Source organism: Medicago sativa, chromosome 6 (genome assembly GCF_051527215.1).
Source record: "Medicago sativa cultivar Bolivia chromosome 6, Bolivia_mono, whole genome shotgun sequence".
NCBI lineage: Eukaryota > Viridiplantae > Streptophyta > Magnoliopsida > Fabales > Fabaceae > Medicago > Medicago sativa.
The window spans coordinates 22,461,194-22,473,755 of NC_140754.1; the positions used below are offsets into that span (position 1 = coordinate 22,461,194).

Consider the following 12,562-nt stretch of genomic DNA (forward strand, 5'->3'; position numbering starts at 1 on the left):
TCATAGAATATTGTCTAACTTCGGATCCCAAATCGGGTTCGGGACTAACAAGATTGGACATTAGCCCACTCCAAAAAATTGCTCCCCAAAGTATTGAAATTTATTTGTTGGTCAAAATAATCTTTAACTTTAAAATTGACATTAACTTTTTTTACATAGGAATTGATATGATAGTAAATACTTCTTCCGTCTCTATATGTAAACCCCTTTTATTATTTTCACAATTCTTAAGAAAAGTTGTTAGTGTAATTAATGTGTCTAATTTTTGTGTTAATATTACCAAATTTTCCTTTGTTTCTATGTGTATTAAATTTGACTTTTCATATTTCAAGATAAGTTAGTAGTATTAATTAGGGGTATGTTTAGGAAAAAATAATAAATGCATCTAGGAATTTGAAAAGGGGTTTATATTTAGGTACAAATTTTTAGTCAAATGGGTGTTTACATGTAGGGACGAAGGGAGTAAGTACTTATAAAGAACGATATGACAATGAATAAATACGTTGAAGGACTAATATGATAATATTAACAACGTATTTTAATGCAAATGACTATTTTGACTAACATAATGTATAATTAAGGACTATTTTGAAATTTTTATACACCAAAGAACTATTGTGACTACTCGTTATACATTTAGGGATCAAAATGATTATTTTCAATTTTTTAAATAGAGTTATTGCCGGTTAGTTTCATTAATTATTTTTTAGGCTTAATTACATTTTTGGTCTCTTTTTCATAATTTTAAATTTAAAAATGATCATATATGAAATTTTTATGGGACTTAATGGTTGTTGATCACTTCACATCGTCAAATTATATGAGACGACATTTAAAATAGCTCACATAATTATTTATGGACAATCAAGATTTGTTGGTCCGTTTCCCAAAAAAAAAAGATTTGTTGGTCCGAACTACCAGCAAAATATTCTCTAACGTTAAAATTAATTAACTATTTTTATGTAGGGATTGATATGACAGAATAAGTACCTATAGAGACTGATATGACAATAAATAAATACATTGAATGACTGATATGATAATATTAACAAAGTATTTTATTGCAAAAGACTATTTTGACCAACATTGTGCAAAATCGAAGACTATTTGAAATTTTGATACAGTGAGAAACTATTGTGACTACTCGTTACACATTTAGAAACCAAAATGACTATTGCCCATTTTATAAATAGAGTTACTACTTGCTAGTTTTATTAATTATTTTTTAAGTTTAATTACATTTTTTATCCCTCTTTTGTATTTTTAAATTTGAAAATGATCATATATCATATTTCAATTGAAATTTTTTTATGGGGCTCAAGGGTTGTTGATCATTTCACATCATCAAATTGAGCCGACATTTAAAATAGCTGACATAATTATTTATGGACAATCAAGATTTGTCGGTCCAAACTATTATTCAATGAGATTGAAGGTGTGTGCATCATATGATATTGTCTGACTTCAGGTGTAACAAGATTGGACATTAGCCTAGTCCAAAAAAGTTGCTCCCCACGGTAGGCTGATGGAGTCATGTTGTAGCTTGATATTTAGATGGAAATAGAGTAAATCAAGGGAATGTTTTAAATATAGATAAGAGTTTTAAAATTTAACTTGAGAGTGAGTAAATCACGAGAATTTTTAGAATCAAGATTGACATTTAAAATAAGAAAAAAATATAGATTTGAAATATAATCTTTTTAATAATGTAAATTAATTTTTCAAATTTTTGAATTAATTACCTAAATTTCAATTTCAATTAAGAGTTTATAATTAAGTTTATCGAAAAATATGTTAACATAAAATTAGAAATAAAAAAAAAAATTGTTAGGGTAGAACGATTTTTAAATGTGTACTTTGTTGACATATTCATGCTATATTTTTGTAGGAAATTAATGATATATATATACACACACACATATAAATGCAAAGGTTTAGTTGATACGGTCAAAGTAATGTGTGTGGTTTAAATTATATATAACTTTTTTTTTTATTGTTTTTAGGTAGACGGACAGTCAAATTAATATTTTGATGGGGTATGAAGCCCGACCACAACATCTAATTAACAATTTTGATATTTTATCCGATTGAGTTATAATTTGTGTATAAGTCTAATTTACGGCGCCCTTCAGCGTTAAGACGAATAACTTGCACTTAACCGCGGTCCTCGCACGATGGTAGTCGAGGATAGTGTCCAGGTGTTCCACTTGCTCGTCCGGATCTGCAACGCCATAATAGGTTTCCAGCTTTGTCGGTTTCGCGAAAGCACGGGGGACAGGATATTCCGCTATCCTTCTGGTGAAAAGTATTTTGTGGCGGTTCCTGTGATGGCGCCCTGGAAAGCATTCCACTTCCTTTGGACGACTTTGGGGTGGAGGAGAATCTTTCTACTCGCGGTGCTTCGACGGCTTATAACGTTGAGGACGGTGCGCAGGTGGACCGCTGCTTCCTCCGTCCGAATCACCAGGAGGTTTCTTGCCTCCTCTTTGGCGGTCACTGGTGAGGAGGTGGCGTCGTCTACTGCCAGCGGCGTTGTACGACCTTTTCTTCATCGAACTTCTTCGATTTAGACGGACGTCGATCGTAGTACCGAGGATAACGTCTTCTTCCTCATGATTCACCGGTTCGAGGATCAAAACCGTTCCACTTTGGAGGACTTTAATCGTTGAACGCGATGCTTGAGAAGCGGAGGAACATCTCGCGGAGGGTCTCCGAGTTCCAGCTATTACTTCAGAGAGTGGATCAGTAATTGTTAACTGTTGCAGTGGAGGAACGTGTAACTGAAAATGGTTACAGTGGAGATGCACGTAAACGAAAACGGCTATGGTGGAGGATCGTTGGATCGTTGCGGTTAGAACGATCTAGCCGGTGAGAACAATTGAGTGGAAACGGCAGCCGAAAATGCTCTGATGTGACGGTAACGACTTCCAACACCGCAACGATGGGTCTTCGCGGTGGGACGAAAGGTGCATGTAGGCACGTCAGCACTCCTTAGTAATGGAACTGAGAAAGAGTGTGTAAGAAGTGTTGTGAAAAGTGATGTGTACCTTGAGCGTGAAGCAAGTTCACCCTTATATAGGCGCGCCTTGGCCATAACCGTGTCCTCATGCGAGGGCACGCTTCTGTGTGGCATGGTGCACACAAGCTGACGTGCTCCTTTGAGTGCGGAGCCTTAAGGCAGTGTATCTTATGCCACGTGTCAGCGTGCGGTTGGTCTTTTGATCGGTCCAGAACAACATGCATTGGCCCAAATTTATTATCATTTTCTTAATTTTTTTTAAGGAAAACAGGGACTAAATATCATAGGGTCGCAATATTAGTAATATGGTGTAGAGACCCAACACATATCTATTGTTATTATAGTCAACAGATGTGCTATATTATTTTCCTTTCTATGAATGACACACTAAACATAAATCTAAAACTAACATTAAATTTTTTCTCTTAAATTTTATCACATTATTGGGTGCATCGATTCGTGTATTTTCTAACCGATTCAGGTTTTCTTTGAAAAAACCCAAAACAGTTTTCTTAGCTACTTTCATAAGTAAAAAGGAAAAACAAAAAAGGGTTGAATATGTTTTCTTTCAATTAAAAAAAAAAGGTGTTGAATATGTTTTTGATCCATGTGAATATTTCAACTTTTAATTTTAGTTTCCTTAAAATTTTGCATAGATTTAGTCCTTTAAAAATTTTCCATCTCCACTTTTGGTCTCTGCTTTTCAAGCAACTCATGTGTATCATTCAAAATTTTGAAAGAGTTTTTGTAGGAATGTTTATAGTATTATAAGAATCTCTACCAAAAAATACAGTTTTTTTTTTATAACAAAACATGAATTAAATATGAATTTTTATGTTTTTTACGTTTAAAAATTCATATTTGATTAAAATTTTATGATTTTTTTTGGAGAGATTCTTATAGTATTCTAAATATTTTTGCAAAAACTCGTTAACAATTCAGAAGGTACACATAACTTGACTTAAAAGCATGGATCAAAACTGTAAATGGAAAACCGTCTAAACTTAGAAGGAAAATTTTAGAGTGACTAAAACTTTTTTCTTTAACATTTTTAGAGATTAAAAAAATATTTAACCCAAAAATTAATCTTTTAAACTTTTTCTTTAAAAAAATATATATTGTAGACTTACCTTAGTAATCAATTGTAATAGCGAGATCATTGAAAATATTATACTCCCTCCGTTTCAAAGTGAGTGTCGTTTTAGCCAAAAAAATTGTTTCAAAATGAATGTCGCTTTCAGTGTCCTTTGCAATAATAACTTTTTCTTTTCAATTGTACCCTTCAACTAATACTATGTTACACTACTTCCAAAATATTATTTTTTCTTTAATAAAAAACAAACCAATGGTTGATTAGAATAATTTGGTAAAATTGTTATGACATTTGACTACTTTATTCCATTTCTTAATTTGTGTGCAATTGGCTAAAGTGACACTCATTTTGAAACGGAGGGAGTAGATGATTTTTTTTAATTTAATCTTATAATCAATATTACTCCCTGCGTCCTGCAATAGATGACCCATTTGAAAATTTTCAATTTTGACCTAATAATCAATATTAATTGTTAAATCATGACAATCGTTTGACTTTCCTCCCACAAAAATATTTTACTTTTAATCGTAACTTCTTCTAAGAATCAATAATAAAACTCCTCACCATGGATGCTTAAGTGAGTCTTGCATATAGACACAACTCATTTTATATTTTTTAATAGGAGGATGTTAAACAGTGCCCCCGGGGCATTGGTTAAGCATTAAAAGAAGTAAGTTTTTGTTAAAAAGTAATGTAATTATTACTTCATGAAAAGTGACAGTTTATAGTTCCAAGACAGAAAATTCTATTTTTGGATTCCTTAACCAGTGCCCCGGGGCACTACCAGTGCCCCGGGGCACTGGTTAACAAGACCCTTTTTAATATTAGGACTTAATAAACTCTCAATCTCTTAAATTTGACACCTCTAAAAAAAATTACTTTAGAAAAAAAACACCTAAAAATTACTCTATTTTAACAATAATTTTTTATTTTTTTTTGGTAGCTAGAAGAGATGGCAAAGCCATCATAAACTCACACACACAAAGTGGAGGTACGCCAGTTGAGCTAGGACTTATGAGACAACAATAATTTATTTATTTATTAAATTATAATTACTATTTATGAAAGATTGAATTAAATTATATCATACAACAATCAAGTAATCAAGTGGTTGGTTAGTTGGTTAACAATCAAGTAATAAAGTGGTTGGTTAGTTGGTTTCTGTTTTGAAGTAAGTTAAATTGCTATTCGGTTATTACGTGGTTGGTTACTCTCTATTGCTGTTAGTTGTAAGTTATACGCACTTGCATTCTTTCATTATGGATCAAGTTCCAATAGTTTCAAAACTGAGCTCTAGATATACACTTGAAGTTATAATAGTTTCAAAAAAACTTCTCTCTTGAATATTTTTACTATTGTCTTGATCTTTAGATCGTTTTAATCAAAGTTAGACTATTGATTCATCTTCTATCTGGTAAGATGTTACATAACTTAAGTTTGAACTGTAAGAAAAACTTAGAAACAAATTAATGAAGATGTGACACATATCAGCTGTGATTTAAAGGATAAAGCGCAAGAGTATGTATTCCAAGAATAACAACACTGAAGTAAACATCCATGGTTAATATATTTGTGTTATTAGTTGGATGGCATTGAAATTTGCACTTATTTGATTCACTATCAATGATTATGGTCCAAACATTGATGTTGAGTAACAGGAAATATTTGTTTTCATAGCCCAAGTAAATTGTGAATACTTGTAACCATGAAATAAGGAAGAGAATAATGAACCTAGATAAAGACATGCTTCTTGTAGCATGTGTCAATAGTGTGACCTTGCTTACTGCAGAAACTACATTGTCTACCTTTACCTTTACCAGAAAACTTCTTGCCCATGAGAGCTTTGTGCATCAAACGCGCCCAAGAATGATATATAGTTGTGACAAGAGAAATCGCCGGATTCTCATTTGGATGAGTAAGGGCTCACCGCATTTGGAATCACCACATTGGAATTTTGGTTGTTGCGCACCATGATGAAAGATATAGCGAGAAACACACACTTAGAAAATTACTGATACCATGATATGATTCAAGGACTCTCGGCCGATCAAGCAAGAGGAACGGTTCAGTTTGAGAACAACAGTTTTAAAATGTTTGTGTAATTTATAGTTATAGATTAAGGGCTGTTAATGAGCTTAGCATAAATGAAAATTAAGTCATGCAGCCCCTTCCCCAATTGTAAAAGAAGCTTATATAGTTTTAATTTTTAAACTTTAAACTATAACAATTGCATATTAATTTTTATTAGTTAAAGATATTTTTATCTTTTCAAAAATAACTAGACTTCTTGCTTTTTATTCAACCAAACTAAGAGAAACAATCATACTTCTCTATCTTCTATTTTTCCTCATCTTTCACTTATATACAAAAAAAATAGTTGAAATCTACTATATTTCTTACATATTTATTTCTTTTTCCCTTTTTCACTTCCAACATTCTTCCCACAACCAAACATACTTCCAAAAAAATAGTTAAAAAATAGTTGAAATCTACTAAGTTCAAAAGAAATTTTGATCTTAAACATTGTGCATTTAACATTTTAAAACTTTGAAAATTTAATTTTTCAAGATAATTTTTTTTTACTTGACAAATGTTTTAGGATATTTGTTAACATGACCTAAGATAAATAACTACACGAGGAGTTGTGCTTTGTACTTCAACAACATCTCATGAAGTTCTAAAGAACAATACAAAATGGGAGTTCTACTTAAAGTTCACAGCTTTTTTACTAAACCATATCAAAATTAAGTATTGTTGTTGCCACTTACAACAAAACTGCAACAATTAAAATACAATAATTTGATTATCCATATTAGTATTTTGCCAAAAAACAAAACTACATAGTTTTCCCTCCTTCCACCATCAGCAGTCCACCTTTAAAAGAAATACATATCATAATATCATATATAATTAACAATCTGTGTTTATGGATGTCTTTCGCGAAGGAAATTCCAATATTCGTTCAGCTTATAATCCCTTGGCACAACTTCATCCCACTTGCCTGTACAAAATATAGCATATGCATCCGCAGCATACCTAATTAAAAGAGATGATAACCAATCTTAATCAATGTAAAGAAAAGATAAATACAGTTAGTGTTTTTAAAAAAGGCTTGGTTAGAGTTTTGGTTGTTGTAGCTTGAGTTAAATTCAATTTTGGTCCCTCGGGTTTTTTCCGAGTAACTTAGTCCCTATATTTTAAAAATTAAAGAAATATGGTCCTACCATCGGTTGTATTTCACATAAAGTTTAAAAGTAAGAAATTCGAAAACTTTTGTAGATATAGAGAGTGAGTGAGCAACCATGTTCGCTTGCCTCTGAACAAACTTAACCTAAAAAGTTAAAATTTAAAGATAGAATATGTCTAATACTAACACGACTCACAGTCGCATCTTCTTCGCACACACACACGTCCAATAACGCAGCTCCAACTGTGTCAAAATTCTGCAGACGGTTCTGAATGTATTGCGACAAACCTGCAATACTCTAGCACTCAATACTAGTCACACATTGGAAGAAAACATGCCAATCATTCTCTAAATAATCTTGGTACAACTCACAGTGGTTCGGCAAGAGAATGTCATTCCCGCAACCTTTCTCCCATCTGTAAGCATTTTCTCCAAATCTGCCAGATAAGAATACAGATTTGCTGAGGGACATGGGCCTTCCACAACCTCCGTCACTTCCCTTGCACAGAGCGTTTCTTCTCATACGACATTTCATGCATTGCAAATCTGTAGCCCGACCTCACTATGTATTTACCATGTAATTCTTCATTCCATATCACCATGTCATCTTGATCTTCCAAAAATAAAGAGAGAGAGATGTAATAGCTTCAGTCATGGCAGTAGAAATAATAAAATCCTTAATTTTAGGTACATTCCATCTCCTCTCTTCAGGAACCATCAAATCTTCGTGACATTGTGGGGATCGCGCCAACTTAGAATGATTCAAACTCAACCAAGGGTCTTGCATGACCTTCACCTTTATACATCCCCTATCCGCCATTTCGCCTTCAACATTCTAGCAACGAAACTATCCAGCTTGCATAGCATATTCCACCCTTGCTTGGCTAACATGACTAAATTGAACGTATTCGAGTCACGAAAACCTATCCCTCTCTAAGCTTTGGGACACGATAGTCTCTCCTAAGCCAACCACTGAATTCCTTTGCTCCAATTACCTCCTCCCCACCAAAAAGCATTAAGCATCTTCTCCACTAAAAAGGGTTTTTTTTTTTTTTAGTGAAAAAATGTTTAAAGCAATTTAAACAATTCAAATTGTAAACTTTTCAATTGATTATAAGAATTTGAGGGTTTTAAGCAAATGAAAAGGGATGAAGGGACTAAAATAACTAAAAAACACTAAAGGGACCAAAGTTACAAATAGCATAAACTACTAGAGGGTCTAAAATTGTAATTTGGCCTAAAAGTAACTTGTTAAAAGTGAAAATTTGACATAAAATATGTTAATAAAAGAGCACGTACTTGCCGACACCGTGCAGTTCAGTAACATAGGTCCAAGTCTCAGTTAAGTATTCACGAGAAAAGCGTTGCAAACTTCTTGATCTTTTCACTTGAAAACCTAATGTCTTTATTACCTCTTCTATTTCCTCTCTTCTTACTTGCATACAAGTTTCTGCGTCTGGACATAACTCAAAAAAGTTATCTAAAACTTGTTCTGCCTGCATTTTGCAAAATAAGAAGCTAACTCAAAATAGGATATACAAAAGCAGCAAAGCAACACAAAGACAATATGTTTTAACAAAAGCAAAAATGCAACAGTTGTCAATGACACGCAAGATGTTGGGACATAAATTTACCAATTCCCTAATTTAACATATTCTCAAACCAAGCATCCACCTCATTTGACATTACTCAAATCATGTCATGATTGAATAAAATATCAGCACTCTTTTGAGACATTCATAGATTATAGATAAAGTCACTCCAATAAATTGCAAATGGTACATTCTAATAACATCAAAAAAGAAATAAAGTCATCAACAAGCTTATAATAGAAGCAACAAGAAGATGGAAATAACATGTTTAAACTGATAAAAAAACATCCGCAAAAGCATACCTCAACAAAAATTGTGTAACTTATTTCCTCCCCTTTAGTATATTCTTTTATTAGTGTGTGATCATGTATAGGACAGTTATGGTTATGTGTGGTACATTAACATTAGAAACAAGTTCTTACTAAAAATTTCATTAATTGTACACTGCCACTATATCCAAAACTGAACAGTTTTTGAAATTCTAGGCACTGATTGGTAACCGCGTATCAAGAGTCTGCTAAAATCCTAACATATTTACTGCGAAAATCCTTATACATTATCCCTTCTTTATTTCTAAATTACTAATTTAGAATTAATTTGTTACAGAACTACAGGAAGGTTATCATGTGTATGAGTCCAAACAGAATATTGCAGACCAGAATTCACGTTCAATTTCAAGTCTTTAAAATAGAGAAAAAGGTAGCCACTGTTCTTTATCATAAATTCAAAATGACTCTCAAAAGAGTTTTTATGTTAACTTGTGCTATCTAATTCACAGAGATTAGGAGTAAGGGCTGGCAAGACTATTTTGTGTGGCAATGTTGTATATCAAGAGGTTTGTGAGTAATTCAAGAGGTTTTAGTAGAGAAGGAAACACACAACATGTTTACATCTCTTTCAACATGTAGTCATCAACAAGCTACTAACAGAAGCAGCAGTTCAGCTCCAAATTCTTAATCATAATGTCCTAAGCAAGACCTCAAGAGGATAAATTTCAAATATGACATTATAGCAATACGATCTGAAGACAATTAACAGTTTAGAAAGCTATAATATCATAATAAGGTCAGGACGAACAGAAAAAACATTAGCATAAAATATAAGGGATGCGATAAAGAAATACTTCAATGAATGTACATACATATAACTATCACTCTCCATACATATAACTATCACTCTCCATGGATCGTGGAAATGATACTCTTGAAGGAGAGGTAATTCAAAACCAGAAGGTGGAGGCACCCAGTTATTATCAAGTGTTTTCCTTTTGTAAGCCTCCCTGCATCTATCAGCCTTAAGAAAAGGTTTAGCTTTTCTTTTGGATTTCATAGGCTTTTCAACTTTCGGTCTCTTTCGAGAGTCATTGAAAATCTTAGGAGGAAGTTCACTGTTCTTAACACACTCTCTTAGACTTGACACTTTTTCACTCTTATACCTAAACTGTTCTAAATCTTCAATGCTCTTCGTAGAACGAGACACGACCCTCTGTGGATGCTCCACTTTGCACTCTTCTTCGACTTTATGAAAATAAGGAGACACGACCCTTTGTGGATGCTCCACTTTACATTCTTCAACTTTCTGAAAATAAGGAGACACAACCCTCTCTGGATGCTCCACTTTACACTCTTCGACTTTCTGAGAATAACGAGACAAGACCTTCCTAGCACGACAAGAATCCACCTCAACAACACTCTTTGTAAGATGATTTCGCTTATACGCATACTTACTGAAAGGATTGTCGACGTACGCAAACTCATTGTAATGGTTACTTTCCATTCTCCCTGTGTAACAACAGAAAAATAAAAAAGAAAACTAAAAAAATTACCCAACAGGTAAATAGAGGCCGAGCTCAGTAGCATCGACATTTCTGATCGAAAACATGTCAGTGTCCAGCTACAAACATAACAATTACATTGTAATTGTGTTATTTTCTCAAATCATTTCTGATCGAAAACGTGTATCGGTGTCGAGGTACAAACAAACATACTAATTACATTAAATAAGTTATTTCGTATCAGTGTTTGATAAATGGGTCGGAAATGTAATAACTGAAAAAATAGAAAGAAAAACTAACGGAGAGAAATCACTACCTGACCTGACAACCACCGGAAAGTTCCTGTCACCACCGGAAATGAGCTAAATGGGTCGGGTCGGGTCGGAAATGGAGAGAGAGTGAGAGAGAGCGCGCGCGGTGGAATGTGTAAAGGGCAGCAGCAGTGATGAGAAAGAGAAATGCAATGTGGTTTTAAGCTGTCTACCTACCAAACCCATTTATTTTCTTTTTTAACTTTTTTATTTTTCCCTTCAAAAAAAAAAAACTTTTCGAATATTTGTATTTAATAACACTTTCCCTCAAAAAAATATCCAATAACACTTGAATGAGATGACACATGTATCTTCTAATAACACTTCAAAAAAAACTTTTCGAATATTTGTATTTAACCCATTTATTTGTATTTAACTAAGGTATTGAGTTCGAATTCAGTCTTGAACATTCAACAAAGTTAAATTTTTTGGGAGAACTTGCCGTCCATTTGAATCCCACAAGACTCAATGGATTAGTCTCCGCAAATCGTGCACGAGATACCCGGTTCACACAAAAAAAATAATAAACTTTTAATTTCAATTTTCACAAAGCTAGAATTTTAATCCTTTACTTTTTAAATAACACATCCGACTCTATCTATAACTCTTTTGCAAAAATATCGGTCCTTTCAATATGGATAAGTTAATGTATACGTGTAGACAAATTTAGTTGAGTCAGACACATGTGTGCAATTTTTTATTTCTAAAATAAAAAAAAAATCGGTTCATTATCAATTGAATTAAAATAATTGAAAAATAAAAACTCATGTTTTTTCTCTCTTTTTGTCCAAACCAAATAATGCAAAATCATTCCTCTCCTCGCCACACCACTAGTCCGCCACAACTCCCATAGATTCACACATCAAAACACCAATAATTAGTATGGTTTGTTCATCCCAATAACCATGGTTTTGTTTAGTGTCAATAAGAGATTGAGGTTAACAATTCCATCGTATGTAACCAGTAAATCATAATGATGGTGTAAATCATTCTACCCGATTAGTTATGCTGCAACGATAACGTGTACTCAAGGTCCTTTTAGAGCGCGAAGAATTTGACGAGGCATACTTTAAGATTTAAAAAAACTTAACGCTGATATTAGAGGTTGAACTTATGTCCTCGCGAAGAATATTGTCCCCATATTTTTCGAAAAATTGAGAGTACATATCACATGTGTAAAAATTGAATTCTTGTCACAGGTGTAATTAGAAGAAGTAACTGATTGACAAAACTTTGGTGTTAGCTAAAAACCTCATATGACCAAAAACCTCATATGACCAAAAATGTCATCTTCACCATAGGGCTCGAAAAGAAACTTTTTTTGCTAGTTTGAACTTGAAGGTAATGTGCAAAACTGTTATTTATTCTAGTTGATGAACAAGGCTTTGGTGGAATAAAACTTGTTTTTATCAAAGAAGTTGACAATATCAAGGGATCGATTTGATTGTTAGATAAATAATTCAAAATCGATTTGATAGTGAGTGACATAATTAAATGACTAGTTTTATTTTTAATGAACAATTAGGTGTTCAATTTGACAATGTAACAATTTGTAATGACTTTCATTTCTAAAAAAAATTAAAATT

At 32.9% G+C, this 12,562-nt stretch overlaps 1 protein-coding gene across 1 annotated transcript; it reads right to left on the minus strand.

Annotated features, from left to right (window-relative positions):
- Positions 1 to 6,813: 6,813 nt before the first annotated feature.
- Positions 6,814 to 11,137, minus strand: LOC146913753 (uncharacterized). The gene is made up of 4 exons (XM_085716969.1): positions 10,982 to 11,137; positions 10,046 to 10,672; positions 8,599 to 8,821; positions 6,814 to 7,148 (listed from the first exon to the last, which is right to left on the minus strand). The coding sequence occupies exons 2-4, from the start codon at positions 10,665 to 10,667 to the stop codon at positions 7,037 to 7,039; spliced, it is 957 nt and encodes a 318-aa protein (XP_085573095.1). The 5' UTR covers positions 10,668 to 10,672; positions 10,982 to 11,137; the 3' UTR covers positions 6,814 to 7,036.
- Between the last annotated feature and the right edge of the window lie 1,425 nt (positions 11,138 to 12,562).